The 20,629-nt window shown below is 37.7% G+C and overlaps 1 protein-coding gene across 8 annotated transcripts in view; it reads right to left on the bottom strand.

Moving 5' to 3' along the window:
* The window catches only part of NALCN (sodium leak channel, non-selective), a 222,774-nt gene that overhangs the window by 184,754 nt on the left and 17,391 nt on the right, over positions 1 to 20,629 (bottom strand). For all 8 annotated transcript variants that reach the window (XM_039337741.1, XM_039337739.1, XM_039337745.1 and 5 more), the window contains 2 exons: positions 19,209 to 19,355; positions 16,778 to 16,960 (listed from right to left, as the gene is read on the bottom strand). In XM_039337741.1, the coding sequence (XP_039193675.1) occupies positions 16,778 to 16,960; positions 19,209 to 19,316 (291 nt within the window). In that variant the 5' untranslated portion in view covers positions 19,317 to 19,355. The remainder of the gene's footprint in view (positions 1 to 16,777; positions 16,961 to 19,208; positions 19,356 to 20,629) is intronic.

Here is a 20,629-nt window from a genome sequence, read left to right as displayed (position 1 = left end):
GTAAAAGGAAAGTCATATTAAAAGCATTTCTCTTTGTACAAAGGACTTAGAATCATAAAGGAAAAAAAAACGGCCTCCCTAAACTAATCTAGGTCATAAATTGATTAGAAAGGCTCACAAAACACATATTTTTTTTTCCCAAAGGAACAATATGAGCTACTGAATAAAGGCACTTCTACGGAGTACACTGAGTTTTTGCAACTGGCACAACTGTGTAAAATTCAGGCATTTTACACCTACAACATTGAGTCTCATGCTGTTATAACTCCAGTAATCAGCAAAAATGTTCTAATCCATTGCAGAGATGTGGGATTAGTAAAACAAGAGAAGACAAAAGGAATGGGAAAAGCATTTGCTGAAATAATTAATAGAAAAGAAGAGGCAGGAAATAAGATCTGTAGGCTAAGCATGTTGTTTGACTAAGATCAAAATAATATTTGCTGTGAAAGACATCACAGCATGAAGCTGTCAATCATTCTGAAATTACCATTCAAGCTTTTGATCGGAATAACCCCAAATTCCCTTGCAGCTAAATACAAAGCCACCTCTACATCAAACTAATTAGATGATTCGGTTAGGGATTTTTGAAGTAGTCAAGCCAGGGACTATAAGCAGCTAGCTGAGAGCAAATAGAATAAATTAGTGTAAATAGACAGTGTCCTTGAAAGGCAGACAGTAAGACAATAATATTCTACAGCTGTACTAAATTTTAATCTATGTGCGCATTTCTGAATGATGTCAAGGTACTAGCATGGTTAAATGTGCCAGTGTTGGATGGGCAGTTCATTCTGAAATTTACCTCCATGACCCCAAAAAAGGGGGACCTGATTCCCTGTCCAGTGCAAACATCTCTGAATAAGACAGTGGTGGTGAACCTATGGCACGGGTGCCAGAGGCGGCACTTAGAGCCCTCTCTGTGGGCACGCGTGCCATCGCCCCAGTCCTAGGCCTTCAGCTGGGTTTTATACAACCTTTTCGCTTTAGGCCTTCGCCGCCATGTGCAAAAAAAAAAAAAAAAAAAAAGGTTCACTCAATCAATCAATTTCAACTTCTCACTGGAAAAAAAAAAGATCTTGCAAAGTTGGAATTGATTGATTGAACTTTTTAGTCCCATCCAGTCTGCTATTACCACCGCAGCCATGCCCACCCAATGGGCCACATCCATCCAATGGACCACACCCACCCGGCACCCAATGATACATAAGTGGGTTTTGGGCTGCAGTTTGGGCACTCAGTCTCTAAAAGGTTCGCCATCACTGAAATAAGAGATCCATTGCATTTGGAATTAGAGACAATTACAGAGATTTATTCTAAGGAAATAATAATAAGGAAGACTAACTTGAATGTAGCTTGGATCAATTATAAGAAAGCATTCTACTTCCTTCCATAGGACAGGAAAGGACAGGATAGGACAGGAAGATACTTTATTGGCCACATGTGATTGGCATACAAGGAATTTGTCTCTGGTGCATATGCTCTCAGTGTATATGCAAAAGAACAAAGTAATAATAATCGTAACAAAGTTATTAATCATAATAATGATATCAATTCAGAAGTTAGTGGAACAGACGAGAAGGTTAAAAATGATATAACCATACTACATGGGTAATATACTTAGACATAAGATAGAACAGTGGAAATTAAATGTTCAGCAGAATGATGGCATGAGGAAAAAACTGTCTTTGTGTCTAGTTATTTTGACATACAATGCCCTATAGCGGCACCCTGAGGGGAGGAGTTGAAACAGTATGTTCAGGATGTGAAGTGTCTGCAGATATTTTGTCAGCCTTCTTTCTGACCTGGGCAGTATACAGGTCCTCAATGGAAGGCAGGCTAGTTGCAATAGTTTTTTTTTTCCTGCAGACCCAACTATGTGTAGCTGTCTGTATAGCTGACAAGTCTGTACCTGTCTTGTTGGTTGTTGTATCAAACCAGACAGATATAGAAGAACAAATCACAGCTTCAATAACTCTTTTGTAGAACTGTATCAGCAACTCCTTGGGCAGTCTGAACTTTCTGAGTTGATGCAGGAAGAACATTCTTTGTTGTACCTTTTAATTACAGGTAATCCCTGAGTTACGAATGTTCCCTTAGCAAACATTCAAAGTTACGTGATAAGCGCCCCCTAGTGAAGTCCCCAAATTATGAATGTTGCTACACCATGGTAGTCGTTCACCCTTATGAACAACCACAGTGACGGTGCAACATTCACCCTGGCTATTCCCTCCCTTTCCCCCCCTCCCCGGTCTCCCTAGGCACTAGGCCTGTGGATACTCACCTTGCAAAGATTGAGAGATCCTTCGCTTTCTAGGCTGTTTCACTGCATCCTTTGATGCATTGTAGAGAATGCAGGCCTAAAGTACTGCAAGATCACGCAAGATCAGTGGCACAAGATCTCATGCTACTGATCTCGCATGATCTCACAGTACTTTAGGCCTCTGTTCTCTGCAAATGGAGGCCTGGTGGAGATCTATGCAAAAGGCTTTGCAAGTGTAGGTAAGGGCTGAAACTTTGAAGCCTTCCCTCCATTGGCAAAGCCTTTGGCAATCTTTGCAAAAAGCCTTTGCTGCCGAGGCTGGGGGAGGCTGTGGGTCTCTGTAGTTGGGGGAGACAGGCATTGCAAACACCACAAGAGTTCAGGCACCCATTGTCTGCAAAAGAGGATGGGTGCATGAACTCGCGCGATATTATGGCACGAAGGAGCTTCCATTGATTCTCCTCTCCCTCAAAAGCAGGAATTGTGGCAGAGAGGAGACAGATCTTTTCAAGGTGAGTCCAGTGCGGCAGGAAGGGAGGGGGAACCATGAGGTATCTTAGTGGGTTGAGGAGACTTTAGAGGGCCTGTTCCATCTCAAGGCCCCCCATGGCTTTCCCCACCCTGAGATACCTCATGTGCACTTAACGAACCATGCATTCGCCTATGCATTCGATTAACGAATGCGTGGGCAAAAGCAGGGAGTGATCTCATTCAAGGTACGAGATTCACTCCCATGAATTTTCGATTTACAAATGGAAGGGCAGGCTCCATTACACTCATAACTCGAGTATTACCTGTATGGTTCTAATGTTAGGTGTCCATTTCAAATCCTGGGAGATTATAGAACCCAAAAACCTGAAGGCCTTTACTATTGATACTGTGTTGTCTAATATAGTAAAAGGTGGTAGAATAGAAGAGCTCCTCTTAAAATCCAATGTTATCTCTACAGTTTTAAGCATGTTCAGCTCCAGATTGTTCCGGCTGCACAAGGGCCAGTTGTTCAACCTCCTGTCTATATGCAGACTCATCACCACCTTGAATAAGACCAATGACTGTTGTATCATCCGCAAACTTCAGTACTTTAACAGAGGGGTCCTCTGAAATGCAGTCATTGGAATAGAGAGAAAAGAGAACACAGCCTTGAAGGGTACCTGTGCTAATTGTTTGGGTGTTCAATATGATTTCCTCAAGCTTCACCTGTTGCTTTTTCTTTGTCAGAAAACTTATAATCCACCTACTTGTACAGCTAGATGAACCAGTTTAGTGTGAAGAATTTCTGAAACGATGCTATTGAATGCTGAGCTGAAGTCTAAAAAAATGACCTGTGCAATAGGTCCCTAGTGATTCCAGATATTGTAAGATGTAATGGAGTGCCATACTGGATAACTGGATATTACAAAGTATTGCATTGTTTTATTATTCTATTATTTTACTTCTGTTTTGTTTACACATCTTTTCATTTCCTCTTTTTTATTGTTGTAAGCCACTTAGAGTAGCCCCACGGTGAGATAGGCTTTAAATAAATGTAACAAACAAACAAACAAACATTGGAATGGAGTTTGGAGTGGACAAATGTGCTACTCTCACCGTCAATAAGGGAAAAGAATTAAGATGCCTATGGAAATAACTTAGCACTAGAAAAGAAGGGAGGGACGGAGGGAGGGAGGGAGTGGGGGAAGGAAGGAAGGAAGGAAGGAAGGAAGGAAGGAAGGAAGGAAGGAAGGAAGGAAGGAAGGAAGGAAGGAAATCTGGGGTTTCTGAATTCAAGCAAAAAAGCACCTGCCATACCACACCCCAGGTTTAACATTTGTCAATAAGACAAAAAGTCTGAACAGTGGACTTTGTAATATCTGAAGATATTAAAATGGGACAAAGTTCACTTAACAAAGGTTTCACGTAGCAACAGAAATTTGGGGCTCAATTGTGGTTGTAAGTCAAGGACTACCTGTCTCTATCCTTAAATTCTCCCTCCCCTTGTACATCGTCTACCATCGATTTGTGGTCATTTCGGGGGAGTGATGATGGCAAGGATTGTGCGAAAAGGGAAAGAGAGGAATCTGAGGTTTGAAACCGAATTTTGATATAGTATTATCTTGAGTCCAGATTTCAGTTCTTATTCATTACATTTGAACCCTGATCCTATGTATGTTTAACATCAGAAAAGCTCCCTCATTGTTTAAATCTTCGAGCAAGAGCAATCAAGCAGAATTCAGAATACTAGCACATTGTTTTGAAAAAATCTGGCTTATTGCTATAGCTGAGCTAAACCACGATACACCATTGACCTTGGCAAACCACATTTAAATCCACTTTGCCATCTTTCTAATGTTTTTTCAGTTATCAAACAAGTCTCACTGTTGTTTTGTTTTGTTTTTGAGTATAGGAAGTAGAAAGAGAAAGTTTGTTTGACTGAGATCTTGAAAGTACAGTCTAGACTACTCTCTTATTATGAGGATAGCATTGAGATTCCAATAAAAATCAAAGATAATTCTTAGTTTTTGTTAAAATAGTATCTGTATGTCTATAGACTGTACAGAGCTTCTAGATTTTGGAAGCCAACCAAAAGTCATATCAGAACAAAAAAAGCAATAGGGATTTGAACCAGGCTATGATGAACAACACTTTGACAATGGGCTAAACAGTAATGACATTATAGACTTGTACAATTATGCTGGTATAGTTTATACTATATTTTAGCAAGTAATCATGCTAGCACTATCTATTAATGTCTCTCCTAAAAATAAATAACATTCTGAAAGATCCAACTGGCTTCATTTATAACATTAAATACACATCAGAAAGAAAGGTACAGAATACCAATTTCAGTATCCAGAAACAATATTATTGTGTGGTTCATAGTGTTTCTTTTTAAGAGAAACGCTTCAAGAATGAATCTGCTCAATAAATTAAGATTGTATGAACTAATGAACATTGTTAGCACACATATGGGCTACTACTTGTCACTTGCAAACAATGATATTTGTTTGCAAGTGGATTTATATAATTCATTCAAAAACCTTATTCCAAATCCATCTGGACCCTTAGTCCATTTGTAACTTTCCAAAATCAAAGTGATAATCGCTCTTTTGCTTCTCATTCAAAAAAGAAAAGTAAGTCCTTAAACTTTAAAACTTCTTTTGCTAAGGATTATAATTCATACCTTTCTCTTCTCTATTGCCAATATTCCAAATTATCTGCACAATAGAATGTCAATAACTTTAATTTATTTGTAATACTGTACAAATATAATTGTACTTAGTATAATGTATTAAGATATTAATAAAGTAATATAAAGGGAGAAAAATACCACTCTGAACATTAACAGGATAAGGATGATGGTAGATGATACTCAATTATTCATATCTACCCCAGGGAGTCTGGAGTGGAAAACTTCACTGGAGCAGTTGGATGAGGAGAAACATGCTCAGTCTTTTCTGTAGCAAGACAGATTGGCTGATAATTCAGAAACAACTTTGGAGAGAGTTAGTCTTAACTGGAGTTGTTAGATTATTACATTGAGATTATATTATGATTACTATTTGTTTTGGACTGTTGATTTTTATAGTGTATACTCCAATTTAGAGTTCTTTATACCTTGTAAAAAGTCATATAAGTATGTAAGTACATAACTAAATAATCTGCTTAATGGATCAGTTATACAAACACACAGCTACTGTATATTATGCCTTTATGAGTTTACAGGGTGTACTTTTAAACAGGCGCACAAAAAACCTTATGTTTATATACACCCCTACTGCAAATCAGACCTTGACCAAATTGTATTTTTCTGCAACTATTTATATGCATGCCTTCTTTTATTTATTAAATATCATTCTCTTTTTCTTAAATGGAAAGAAACAGAAAAGAAACAATGCTGCAGTTGAACCAACCGTGTTGGCATCTTTAAGCAAATAAGCCAGTGGGTGGGAAAGTATGTTCTTATTCTGAAAGAATTTGTTTTTAACAGATGGTTAAGCTGAATAATCTTCCCTTGGGAATAGCAAAGGAAGAGAGAATATTTTCAGGTTGTGAAGTGTTTAGTGCATTTTATTTCTTAATGTGTGGCTACTTATGGTCAGATTCAATGCTATTTTAAGCTTGCTTCATCTTTTTTTTCCAGTCTCTGCAATGATTTTATACAGTCTTTGACATCAACCTGTCACCAGATCATATATATTTAATTATTAATATCAAAATACCAACATATTTATTTTTTAACATATAAAGCATAATAAATCTCTTTTTTAATTGAAGTACTGGTAAGATTCATTGACTTTTCTGGACTATTTCAGTTGTTCTGAGTAAATGCCACTTGGCTTTCGTTACTGTATTACCTACAGCATTAAGGAAGCAGCAGGTTTGGAAATGGAATCTCTGAAGAGGTCACTTTTGCAACTGGAATCAGAATAAGACAGAAAGGAAAGGGGAGGGGAAAATGCACATAGAAATAGATTCAACTTGAAGAGCTGTTGGGCCTCTGAGCCGGAACAGAATTGCCAACACTAGCCATAGGAACAGAAAATGTCCAAGTTTATTAACACTCATACCAGTTAGTCCTTGCTATGAGATTCCTGGAATCCACAGAGGACATGCTGCAAATATCTGCATGCACTTCTATAAAAATAAATGCATTTTTTTCTGCAAAGAAAGAATATTTATGGGATTGTGCCTCTTGCCTGTCCTGACTTTCCCATTTTTATCCTCAGACAGCCTCAGGCAGCTTGCCTAAATTTGAAAATGCAATACAGATGTTGAAAACATAAAGACCTTGTGTTTGCCAGGGTTTTCCTGTAAAGCAGAATTGAATCCTATTGCCCTACCCTTTCCTCTCTGTATTTGTGCATAAGCCCTGACTATTCTTCTATAGCCAAATGAAGTTCTCCCGTAAAATCAATTCAGCTTACAAATGAGCCCTGAGTTCTTATTGTTCCTAGGGATTATAGGCTAGCCCAAGAACCAGTAAGTCCTAACGGTAATGCACAAATTAAAGGCTTGATTGATGAAGGACTAAATAGCAACCATATCGTTCTATAGCAGGTTGTCTGATAGCTTCCTCCAACACCCTAAATTTATGAAACTGCAAGCTGACTACAGCATGGATGATTTTTGGTAGCACAATTGTGGTGGTTCTTCCTCCATTGAATATAAGGGCAGAAATGGGAAGAAATCAACAGGAGGCAAATGAAAATGACTTTTCAGGTATAAGCCCATCCTCAAAACTCTCAAATAACCTGAAAACTGCCTGCTGAAATCTTCTCATTTTGCTATCAAATTTCAATGGGATGATTTTACAAATGGAGGTGAGGGTGGGAGTTGGGGACCTTGAAAAGTAGAAATAGGAATGCTTTGTTTCCCAGAGATCATCCACTCCCATATGCACAGTTAAAAATCTATCCCCCTCCATTAAACAGCCTCACCCCAAGCCTCACTTCCTTCTCATAACTGGCTTCTTCAGCTAACCCAGGTCTGAGAGATCCAGATCTAGGCTTAACAAACTGCTAATCTCTGATTTATTGGGTCCAGGCTCCTTATGCCCTAACATTCAAAATGTTCTTGGGAGCTACTTTACAGAGGCATCAGACTCTGCAAGTATTCCTTGCCCTCCTTTGAAAAGAACCCACAATCATTTCTTTTGACTTCTCTTTCACTTAATTTTATGCACTTCATTCTGTATACCAAAATCCAATCTTTCCCCCATGGCACCTTCTGGAGATGTTGGGCTGCAATTCTAATCATGAGCCATCCTGGCTGGGGCAACTGTGACAGTGCTGGATCCTTTTCTTTTGAAAACAAATTCTGTAGCTGAATCCTGACTATGTTTTAGCCAGTTAATTCAGGATGGGAAGGAAAAGATCAGCACTGAAAAAAATCTTACATATCTAACAAGTGGGAGGAAGAGCTCAGAGTGAAAACAAGAAGCATTTTCAAGTAAAAGGGAAATAAGAAATTCATTTTGCACATGGGAGAAAATAAGCTATCCATTTTAATCCTGAATTCTCTAAAAAAAAACTATACTTGGCAACCATCCATTCTAAGAATGCTCTGGAGGTGCAATATAAAAGAAAAAGATATACACTTATTTATACATGCATATTTGTAACATAGATTTTGGTGAGCTATTTTCAATGGTAGTCCAAGTTCAAACTCAAATGGATCTCCTTAAAAATAAAAGTGTAGAGTTTATATATAAGCTTTTACTCATTTTAGTTCCACAATAAATTTTGTGACAGATTTGGTTTATTTTTATTATAATTGTTAAATGTCTATAAATAAATTAAGTGGGCCTCTTCGTTTCTTTTATATTGCAGGGAAGAATTTGGCAATGCAAAGGAAATAGCCAAGTCTTTTTCTGTAGTTTCAATATGTTACATGTTAAAATGAGTTTTTTGTTCTTAGAGGTGAAGCTCCCGCTTATAAAAGCTCTAATTTATCTCCAGTTTACTCTTATTTTTTTAAAAAAATATTGACTCACAATTATTTCAGTAAGTTACAGTTATAAAACATACATTCTCTTCTCCCATGTAAGTCTTTATGTTAGAATATTCATGAGCAGGAAGAGTCATGTGGTAACTCAGTCAGCCAATGTGGGAAAAGTGCTACTGAGTCTGTGCAAAAAGGGTATTGAGTTAGGAGCTGGATTTTCAGTCTCAAGTCTGTCTCTGTATTTCTCTGTAAGAAGTCTTCATTGTGCTATGTTGCTGTAAAGAAGAATGTATGGTATTGTAAATATTTTGATATGAATATAAAGAGGTTATTTGAATCAGTTAAATGCAGTCAACTGTGAGAGCTTCTGATTTATTTTTACCAACAGAGAAATTAAAATTCTCTAACAGGTTATGGGCCCAGAGCTTACTAAGGACTGCATTGTAATTTAAAGCTGGAAGAAATGCCTGTGTTTAGAGAGTATAAGAACAAGGCAGAATTAGCAGAATGGCTGCAATGAAATTTAAGGAAAGCTCTGTGCCTCGTTTGGGCCAGAAAAATTACATTGTGTGGGCTGCAAAAATGGAATGTTTGCTGAAAGCTAAAGAATTGTGGTATATCGTAGAAAATCCACCACAAGTGTTTGCAGCTGCTGATCAGAAAAGTCATGATTGAATAATGGCTTATCTCATCTTGAATTTAGATGATGAACAATTTCTAAATGTTTCAAATTTAAAGACTGTAAAGGAGATTTGGTTGAAGTTGAGAGCTGTGCACGTGAATGTTTCTGCATGCAATATAGTGCAATTGTCAAGAAAACTTTACAGGGCCTGTTTGCAACCAGGTGAATCTGTGGAACAGCATTTAAATAAAATGCAAAGTATATTTTTGGACTTAGAACAACGTGGGATTAAATTCCCTGAGTCCCAGAAGGTTTTATTGGTGTTGAACAATTTAGATAAAACCTGGGACACAGTTTCTGCTATATTTGAGTGTAAAGAAGAGCAAGACTTAAATTTTGAGGCTTTAAAGGCATATTTGCTTAATGAAGAAAAGCGCCATTTTAGGAGCAGCCACGAGGAGGTGAAATTCCTGAGGAGGGAGTCCAGACTGCAAGTCTCCAGAGAAGAAACAAGCAGCAGATGGGACCAAGTTGGAACAAAGATTGTGCAAGCAGAGGGCGCAGCAAGAGAAAAATTGCTACGTTTGCGGTGCAAGCACACATCTGAAAAGGAACTGTTTGCAGAGGAACAATTTGCAGTGAAGGATATTTGTGTAAACAAAGAAGACTAATTTGCAAAAGGAACATTTTGGTATTGCAAAAGTTTGTTATAGCAACACAAGAGACAAGTGGCTAATAGATAGTGGGGCAAGTCAAACAATTGTTAATGACTCTGAATTATTTTGCAGGTTTGTTTCAGTAGCACAAGAAGCTGTGGCTTTGGCAAATGGCCAGAAAGCAAAAGTCATTGGAAGAGACGATGTAAAAATTCCATATTTGGAATCAAAGTTTACCAATGTGTTTTGTGTACCTGAGATAGAACATAATTTGTTAAGTGTGTCTAATTTAGACAAACAAGGTTTTGAGACCATTTTTGTAAAAGGGAAGTGTCTCATCAAGAGGAATGGGAATATTTGTGGAGAAGGCATAAAGGAAGATAATCTATATGTATTGCAGGGACAAAAGTTTCAATGTTCCCATATATTTAAGAATGTTGCAGAGCACGATTCGTGCATTCATCTTCTACATAGAAGACTTGGCCATGCAAGCTTTAAAGTTTTGCAGCAAATGCAAGATTTTGCAGAAGGGCTAAATTTGAAGGGATGCAAAACATATTTGGACTGTGCAGTATGCAAAGCATCGAAGTCAAAGGCATTCCCAGTTAGTAAATATAGCACAAGACAAACAAAAAGAGCTGTAGAGCTGGTCCATGCAGATCTGGTGGGACCTATGCAAGCCAGTTTGGAAGGAGCAAAGTATGCACTGGTAATTGTTGATGATTACAGCAGGTATGGTTTTTGTTACCTTCTTAGAGGAAAGACAGAGGTGCTACAATAATTCAAACAGTGGGTACGTTTTGTAGAGAGAAGGTACAGACAACAAGTGTGTCAGTTGCAAACTGACAGAGGTACTGAATTTATGTCAACTAAATACCAACAATGGTTGGGGCAGTTGGGGATAAGACACAGACGTACAAATCCTTACACAGCAGCAGAGAACGGTGTAGCTGAAAGAAGGAATGTGTTTTGCAAACAATGAAAGATTCATTATTATAGGATTCTGGTATGAGCAGGTCATATTGGGGAGAAGCCATACTGACTGCCAATTATATAGTTAACAGGCTGTGGAGTTCCTCCATTAATAATACTCCATATGCCATTCTATATGGGAGAAAGCCATCACTGGCACATTTGAGAATTTTTGGAAGTACTGCATGGGTACATATTCCGAAAGCAATCAGAAGAAAGGGACAGCAAAAGGCAAGAAAGCTCAGGTTTGTGGCCTATGAGCCAGGGTCAAAAGGATATCACTTTAGCGATGCAAGTAAAAGAATTGTAATTTCAAGGTCTGCTAATTTTGCAGAACAAAATTGGGACAGAATTAATGCAAATTCTGGGTATGTCTCAATGATGGTGATCTATTTAACGACAATAACTCATCTAATGATGGAAAAATGATTATTGAAGATGTCGATGTTCAAGGAGGAGAGGCTGAACAAGACATGAAGCCAGAAAGACTTGAGACACAGGAGTAGTTAATACCATGAAGGTCAGAGCAATGTAACAAAGGAATTCCGCCTGATAGGTATTCTGCCAGCAAGATAAAGGTTTGCAATGTGTGGTATGAGCCAAGAAGTTATAAAGAGGTGTTGGCATTACCAAAAACTGAACAAGAAGGATGGAAGGAGGCCATGGATAAAGAGATGAAATCCATGGGAGACCATGAAGTATTTAAATCAGTGACTTTGCCACAGGGAACCAAAGCTGTGGGTTGTAAGTGAATATAAAAGAAAAAGGTATTGCTAAATAATGATGTACAGTATAAGGCCAGGTTAGTGGCACTAGGTTTTTCACAATTAAAGAATGTGCACTACGATGAAGTATTTGCGCCAACTGTGAAAAGTGAGAGTATAAGATTAGCACTGGCGTTGGCAGCGGCATATAAGCATAAAATCTGGCACTTTGATATCACAATTGCATTCCTCAATGCTGAGTTAGAGGAAGAAATTTATATGATCCAAGCACCAGGGTATGAAATTGCAAAGCCTAACATGGTGTATAAATTAAACAAGGCTATTTATGGGCTGAAGCAGTCAGCCAGAAACTGGAATATCTGTTTAGATAATGCTTTAAAGGGTCTTGGATTTAAGAGCTGCAAAGCTGATAATTGTATATATACTGGACAGTTACAAGGAGGGAATTGTCTACTGTTATCATTTGTGGATGATCTTTGGTTCATTGCAAAGGATGCATTACAAGTCAAGAAATTTGCTGATAAATTAGGAAAGAAATTCGAATTAAAGAATTTGGGAGAAATAAAAAATTATCTCGGTGTAGAGGTATGGAAAAATGAAAAAGGTGGTTATATTCTCAGTCAAAGGAGAAAAATTGAGCAGTTATTGGAAAACTATAACATGAAAGATAGCAATACTGCTCCCACACCCATGAGTATGGATTTTTATAATAGTTTAAGTGCGGACAAAGGTGAAACCTGTGATCAAGAGATATATCTCTCAGCAATAGGGAGTTTGTTATTCTATCACAGTGGTCCAGACCAGACATAGCTTGCGTAGTAAGCATTTTGAGTCATTTTACTGCCGCACCTACAAAGTTACATTGGATGGGTGTAAAAAGGGTTCTCAGATATTTAAAGGGAACCATAAATTTGGGCCTTCAAATACAGATTACTGAGGAATTGAAATTAAAGTGTTATGTTGATAGTGACTATGCAAATGACATAAACACGAGGAAATCAAATTCTGGAATTATAATATTGTTTGGAGGGACTCCGATTGGATGGAAGTCCAGAAAACAGTTGCTATTTCAACAGCGGAAGCAGAGTTTATTGCTTTATCTGAATTGCATTCTGAAGTAACATGGTATGTACAGTTGTTGCAAGATTTAAATATTAATGTAAAAGAATCTGTAAAGTTATTTGAAGACAATGCTGCCTGTATAAAAATGGCAACTGGTGACAGGATGAAGAACAGAAGTAAACATGCAGACATTAAGTATTGCAATGTCAGGGACACTGTAAAAGGAAAATTGATTAGTTTACATCATTGTTCTTCTGAGAATAATTTGGCAGACATGATGACTAAACCATTGGGTGGTGTTCACTATGGAGAATGTATTAAGTCAATAGGTCTGATGTCTCTTCCTGTCATGAAGGGAGGAGTGTTAGAATATTCATGAGCAGGAAGAGTCATGTGGTAACTCAATCAGCCAATGTGAGAAAAGTGCTACTGAGTCTGTGCAAAAAGGGTATTGAGTTAGGAGCTGGATTTTCAGTCTCAGGTCTGTCTCTGTATCTCTCTGTAAGAAGTCTTCATTGTGCTATGTTGCTGTAAAGAAGAATGTATGGTATTGTAAATATTTTGATATGAATATAAAGAGGTTATTTGAATCAGCTAAATGTAGTCAACTGTGAGAGCTTCTGATTTATTTTTACCAACAGAGAAATTAAAATTCTCTAACACTTTATATGAAAGATATAATAAGATAGCAAATAATAGAAAAAGCAATAAACATAGGCATACTATCCATTGAATGAATAATTTTTAATAGCAACATAGTTCTTTTGCACAATGGCACCAGTATTCATAACGGAAACGTAAGGAAACATAGATAAAAGCCTAGCTTCACATTTTTCTTTCATCTGTAATAGAAACTCCTTCAGGAAGCCAAAAAATTTCATCTCTGACTGTTGAAAGTTACTGTTAGAAAGTCATCTGATTTGAGATTCACAAAAGCATGTTGATGTTTATAATAAGAAGCAATTTCCAGATAACTTGAGATTTTTATCCCATCGCCCTTTTGTGCTAAATAATGAATTTATAGCTATATCCAGTTTTATCTGAAAGCTGAATTATTACTTGGGATTCCAAGCGGTACATAGCTAAAGGCTTCAGCATGTATCCTACTTTACTGGAAAACCCTAGATTTAGATGCACATTAACATTTACATCACTTGCCTACCTAGAAGCTTACTTCTGCATTTGGATTTTTTGTGATGGGATAAGAATAGGATATGCCTATTACATAGCTAGGTAATCTTGATTAAGTCAACTCACAAAGTTATGTTATACTTTTTGGTACAGCTGAGAACCTATGACAGCAATTGTGTAAAAAAATCTAATGCATAAGATATAAATCAATAACATTTTGTGACAGTAGCAATAGCAAAAAGAAAAAAAAAGAAAAAGTCATATTAAAAAAGGAGGTTACACAAACCTTATGGTTGGTTTAGAACATACTCCAAATACTAAGCAATGAATTCATTTGACTGAATTGTAATGAATTCATTAAACAGGATAATCACAATCACAATGAATTTTCATACCATTTGCAACTTAGGGAATTCCACCACGAGGACTGGAAATATCAGCTCATTGAGGAAAAAATACAGCTGAAATTTGCATGATTTACATTGTCTAAAATATCAACCTTTTACTGAAGCAAAATTTGGGGTATTTTGCAGATTTTCTTTATCTGAGGCACACAGACCTTTGATAAGGAAAAATAGTATTTATCCCTTCTAATGTCATCAGCTATAATCAACTACGTAGCTGTATCTTTACAATTACAGATACTGCAAAATAGCACCTGAAGACATCTATTAAGGAGATCTTTCAGATTCTGGTGCAGTTCCAGCTCTGGCACAACATGAACACCCACCTGCCAAATCAAATGACACATAGGGTATTTACAATCTATATTTATACCACTGCCATTTTATTCTTAACAGGGAAATCCATTTCAGCTCAGCAAATGCCATTTCAAAAATTATATCATTACTTTGTGATTCAAGAGATGTCCTCTGCTATCACTGGTGGGGCTTTTTGACTTGCCCCTACTCAAGGCTGCCCTTGTAGTTACATGGTAGTGTGATGAGGAAAAGAGGTTTGAACACAAAATTGCTAGTTTGTCAGCTTTTAAAATCATGAGAGTTTCTGAGAAAGGATGTCTGCTGCTATGCTGACTATAAAACTTTAAGAGTTTCAATGCATGTTATTTGTTCCTTTTTTAAATAATGGACCTCCTCATTGCATAGTTTCTTTTCAAACTACTGTTTGTTTTTTTAATAGACGTGGACATTTATTCACAAAAAGATGATTGGAACAGAGTAGATGGGAATATCACCAATTTCTTTCCAAGGTAGAAAAAACACAAAAGAAAGTTTGCAGGATCCAATCAGGGTGGGTCACCGGGAGCAGAGGTTTTGTCTTCTGAGCTTTCAGATTCGTTCTGAAGCCCATCTTCAAGGAACTTCTCTCTAGCAGAGTGTGTGCTGTTCTGTATGTAGTATTTATAGTGTTTGTTGTAAGTGGCTTTTTAGATTGGGATGTGTCAATCGCTAGCATTTAAGTCAGGGGTATCAAACTGGCGGCCCGCAGACCGGATGCATCATAGCGAAACCGTGCTCACCCCATTGCCGGCAATGGCAAAAAGATCACGATACATTGAGACACGTCACGTGACATTGTGAATTTGACACCTCTGTTTAAAGTCATCAGCTGTTGTTTGCTTGGGCTGCTCAGCCCTCATCTTCTAAGCACTTGATAGACTGATGGTAAATGTTGATTGACGAGGGGCCTGTTTCCAGACTTCAATCCCTGTCCAATAATCTTAGTAGCTGCAAAACTGAATGTGTGTCCTTATTCATTGCCGTGTGAGACTACCAATCAGGTTGGATTTCCCTATCTGATCACTTGCTTGTGTTCTTACAATCTGGTGGTTAGCTTCCTCCCTGTCTGTCCTACATAGTTACAGGGGCAATCCATGCAGGAGATTTGGTGAATTACATACAAACTAACCATCTGATTGCAAGAACACAAGCGAGAGGTAAGTTGAGGAGACCCAAACTCATTGATAGCCTCACATGGCAATGAGCAAGGACATACATTCAATTTTGCAGCTATTAAGACTGTTGGACAAGCAGGCACAAAAACAGCCAGGGAAGTATTGAAGCCTGGGAAACAAGCCCCTCGTCAGTCAACAGGAATGCTGATTTACCACCATCCTATCAAGTACTTAGAACACATGGGCTGGGCAACACAAGCAAGCGACAGCTAATGAGTTAAAAACCAGCCAATAACACATCTCAATTAACATCTAAAAAGCAACTTGCAACAGGCACTATAAATACCACACACAGAACAACACACATTCTGCTAGAGAGAAGTTCCCTGAAGATGGGCTCCAGCACGAGTCCGAAAGCTCAGAATACAAAACTTCTGGTCCTGGTGACTGACCCAGATTGCATCCTGTAACATTATCCCGGGACACATATACTCACCTTCATTTGTAAAAGAAAGCTTGTTTAGGCACAGACTCAGCAGAACTTGAGATAGAGGAACAAAACACCCATTTTTGGGTCAGTCAAGAATTACAGCAGGAAAGCATGGACTTCCTGACAATTATGCTCAGCTACTGGTCACAAAGTAGCTAGAGCACAAAAACGGCATCTTGATATTCAAGATCTGCAAATAGCTACAACAGCTCATGTTAAATTTGAGTTTTGGATTTGGGGAAAAAGAATTGGCAGATCAAAGGTCTGGCCATTTGCAAAACCACAGTTCACACACATACAGGCTCTTTCATGTAAAAAAAAAAGGGGGGGGGTCTAAACAATGTAATGAAAGAAATGCCTTTTGAGAAAAAAGGTAAACATAGTAAGATATTCCTGAAGGCTAATTTTACAAACAATGAATATTATGTGTAATAGATAGCTTCAGAAGAGCAACATAACATGATTTGGAGAGTTCATTCAGAGCACAGCAAAGTTTACTTCAGTTAATGGCTCTAAAATCTGAGTATAAAAGATATCCATGTCTTTTGGGGTTTCTGTTAAAAAAACAAGTAAAAAAACCTTACCTTGACTATGCCACGGATGTGCATTTTTGCTATCATCTCTGCCGTGTAGAGAAACATCAGCAATGTATCAAGAGCAAATGTCACATACTGAAGGGGAGGATAATGCTCAAAGGTCTTTGGGGTATTCATGCACACCGAAATGACACTGATGATGGCACAGATGCGCAGTAAAGAATGCACCCACTGAGGAATACAAAACAGGAACAATGTTTTTATCAACTAGTACAACTATCCTTTTCAATGTTGTTTCATGTCTAACAGTTTAAAATAACACCTTGAGTGCAAAAAAAATGTTTACTGTTTTCCCAAAAGTAAGATCTACCCTAAAAATAAGCCATAGCTTGATTTTGGGGGGTGGGCCTAATATAAGACCTACCCCCCAAATAAGCCCTAATTTTGGGGTGAGGCTCACACCTAAAAATCAAGCTACGGTGGTTGTGGGGGGTGTGGAGCTGCCCCATGCGCCCCACATCCACTTACCTTGCAGCCAGGCCTCTCCTTGCCAGTCTACTTCTTCTGTGGAGTCCATAGGCCTGCATTTCACAGTCAGAAGCCTTTCCGGAAGGCCACTGCAGTCGAGAAACGAGCTATGGATTCAGTCCATAGCTTGGTTCTCAGCTGCAGTGGCCATCCAGAAAGGTCTCTGACTGTAAAATGCAGGCCAGAGATCCATTCTCAGCTGCAGAAGAAGTGGGCTGGCTAGGTGAGGCTGTCAATGCCAGAAATAAATGGAAAAGACACCCCACAAAAATAAGACCTGGTGCATCTTTTGGAGGCAAAAAAAATAAAAAATAAGACTGGGTCTTATTTTGGGGGGGAAACGATAGATATTGAAGGCTTCTACTGCTAAAAACCATTACTATTATAACATATGCTGTCAGGGGAATTAAAACAGTTACTCTTGTTCATCAACTTTTGTTTGATTCATACACCTTGCTAAGTTCCTTTTTGACAAAAGATATGGTGTAAATGAGTCAGCTTCCTCATTCCCTCTGCAGAAAATTTAGAACAATTTGCATTGCATTTGTACTGCAAATTAATACAATAAGCATTTCCTTCCATTTTTCATTTGTTTAAAGTCTTGAAATTGCTGCCTGCTTGCCCAGCATCATGGTCCAGGCAGGAAATTTTGGGTCCTCCAATAAAAATTCAAAAGTTTAATTTTTAAAAAAAAAATCATTTACTGTATTTTTCCATGTATAAGACGTCATTTTTTTTCCTGCAAACACCGTTCAAAAATCAGGTGCAGTTCTTATATACAAAAAAATAATGGTAACCTCCGCAGCCCAGGGCATGCCTGTGTGGGTTCTTTACATGCCACTGCCATGTCGCCTGGTGCAGGAGGATATCACTGGTCCAAGATGCTGCCTGGATGGGGAGAAAGCCGGCCTTAGATGCCACCTGGTGCTGGAGGATCGCGCTGCCCCAAGGATGCTGCCGGTCCCACTGAAGTTGCCTTCTATGACTCATTTTTCACTGGCACAACTCGGGCTGTAGCTGCAAGGATGCGTCTTATACAAGGGTGCGTCTTATAGACGGAAAAATAAGGTAATTGCATTTTTCCATTTTTGAACATTTGTATTATTTGATTTTCTTTTTAAAACAACTTTTTAAATATGGTGTCTGTAGCACGGGGCTAGAATATTTCCATGCTTCTTGTTGGCTTCCTTATTCTCACTAGTGAATTTGTGTACTTGATTTTCCCTTTTGCTAACAGAATATGAGACTTCTGTTTTAACAGAAAGCTTCAATACTGCTCAAAACTCAGACCCATTTTAATTTTTTTCAGAATAATTTTTAAATTTAACAGAATACTTTTGTCCTGTTAGATTGGATTTATGCAAAATATAGAAAAAGGAAAGTAACTGAAAAAATAAAAAAATAAATAGTAAAATTGGATTGGGCATTGAAGGAATGTGGATAAGACAGTTTATTCATGCCAGAAATGAAGGAAAAGTTCAGAAAGCAATTCACAAAGGCCTTGTTTAGAGCTGTGCAAAGACAAGGCTAAAGTGGGCTCTTTCAATTATTCTCCTTTTCCAATTCTTTATGTTAATTTCCCTAGATATACAGCAGTTCTAAGAGAAGAAATTGATATCATTTATCACGTGTGTATGTGTGTATATATTAATGCAACTGCATTATACATCTTTTTCTTCATTTAGTCATCATTTAGTACTGTACTGATTCATTTTGTAATATTATGGATTAGAAATTCTTATTTAGCTGCTCCCATTAACAAAGTATCTTTTCAAAATCCACTAAATTCAAATAATAGAAATGTAAACACATACTTTTGTTTACCCATCAAGAGACATTTAAGCACATATTTTCCATTGATTGCATCAACATCAATGGAACTTATCAATGCTTAATTACATCTTAATCATATTCCAAAGGTAAGAAAGTTAAGGTAGTATATCATACTTACTGGTTTGTTAACCCACAGGATATCTGCGTTGTCTGATAAGGATTCATCAGGACCAAAATCTGTTACAGGCTGGGCTTCTACCCTAGAACTCTGTTTCCTTTTCAGCATACTGAAATTAGCTTTGATTATATAAAACGGTGAAATGGCCTTAAAAAAAAAGAAAGGGGGAAAATCAAGCTATAATCTGCTTGACAAGATTAAAGATTATGGACATTTGTCCAGATCCCTGACATACAAATTATGGAAATAAACACAGAAACAAAGCCATTAGAGATTTGACTTTACTAGATTAGGCAAGTACATGGCAGCCAATTTACTTTACTTTATTCCTGTCTTTTTCTTCATTTAGTCATCATTTAGTACTAATTCATTCTGTCATATTATGGATTAGAAACTCTTATTTAGCTGCTCACACTAACAACAACAAAAAATAAGGTAGGAATAATTTGCTACCAGAAGTTTGCATGTCACACCTTTTAAGAGATCTAAATTCTTAGTTTGTGAATCCTAGATTACTTGGGAAGAAACAAAAAGTACCTTGAGCCTAAGGAAACAACATGCTAAGGAAATCATTTATTGTTTTGCCATAATGGTTTCACTGGGAGTTGGTGCACATCTTTAAAAAGTTGTATTTATATGCATGCATGTTTAAAATAGACACATATACATAGACACACATACAATCCAAATATTGCTGTGTTTTGCTATCCATTTGATTACCAAAAGTGGCCACTGAGCAGCTATTTGGTACTACCTCCAAAATTAGGTGGCAGATATTTTAGAGAATGGTTACACGTGGCCCAAAGTCTACAAATTAAGTGTGAGCAGACAGCTTATTCATAATAAACCAGAATTTCCATCCAGCAGAGGTACAATAGAACAGAGGTCCCCAATCTTTTGGGCACCAGGGACCAGTTCCATGGAGAAAGGTTTTTCCACGGACCGGAGAGTGCATGGTTTTGTGTACTGCCTGCATCCCACGGATGGGGCTTCGCTTGTTTGTGCAGACTGGTTGCTGGCATGCCACAGCCAAGTACTGGTCCATGGACCAGGGGTTGGGGACCTCTGCGATAGAAGATAGTTGATGTTTCAAGATACTTTTTTCACATTTCAGCCATGTCATTCTACAGTGTTGTTATTATTGCTTTAACATTCATCATTGTAGTTTATTTGAAAAGCTGAAGGAAAGCAGGATTATACATTTGAATGGTCTTTTGTTGGTTGTATATAAAATTGATTGTACAAAAATATTAAATCTTTGCCATATTTGGTTTGTATTGAGCATATTTTACCTATTACACAAACTATGTTGTTTATTATCACCTGCATGTGAGAACACTTATTGAATGAAAAGCATTTTACCCTTCAAGAAAAAGTAAATAGTGTGTTGAAAAATGCAAAACCATTTATCCATATGCTAC

The sequence above is a fragment of the Crotalus tigris genome, unplaced genomic scaffold (genome assembly GCF_016545835.1).
Source record: "Crotalus tigris isolate CLP2741 ecotype Arizona unplaced genomic scaffold, ASM1654583v1 scf7180000017685.4511686, whole genome shotgun sequence".
Lineage (NCBI taxonomy): Eukaryota > Metazoa > Chordata > Lepidosauria > Squamata > Viperidae > Crotalus > Crotalus tigris.
Note: the sequence above shows the minus strand (reverse complement) of the source record. Positions and strands in the feature narration are given on the sequence as shown.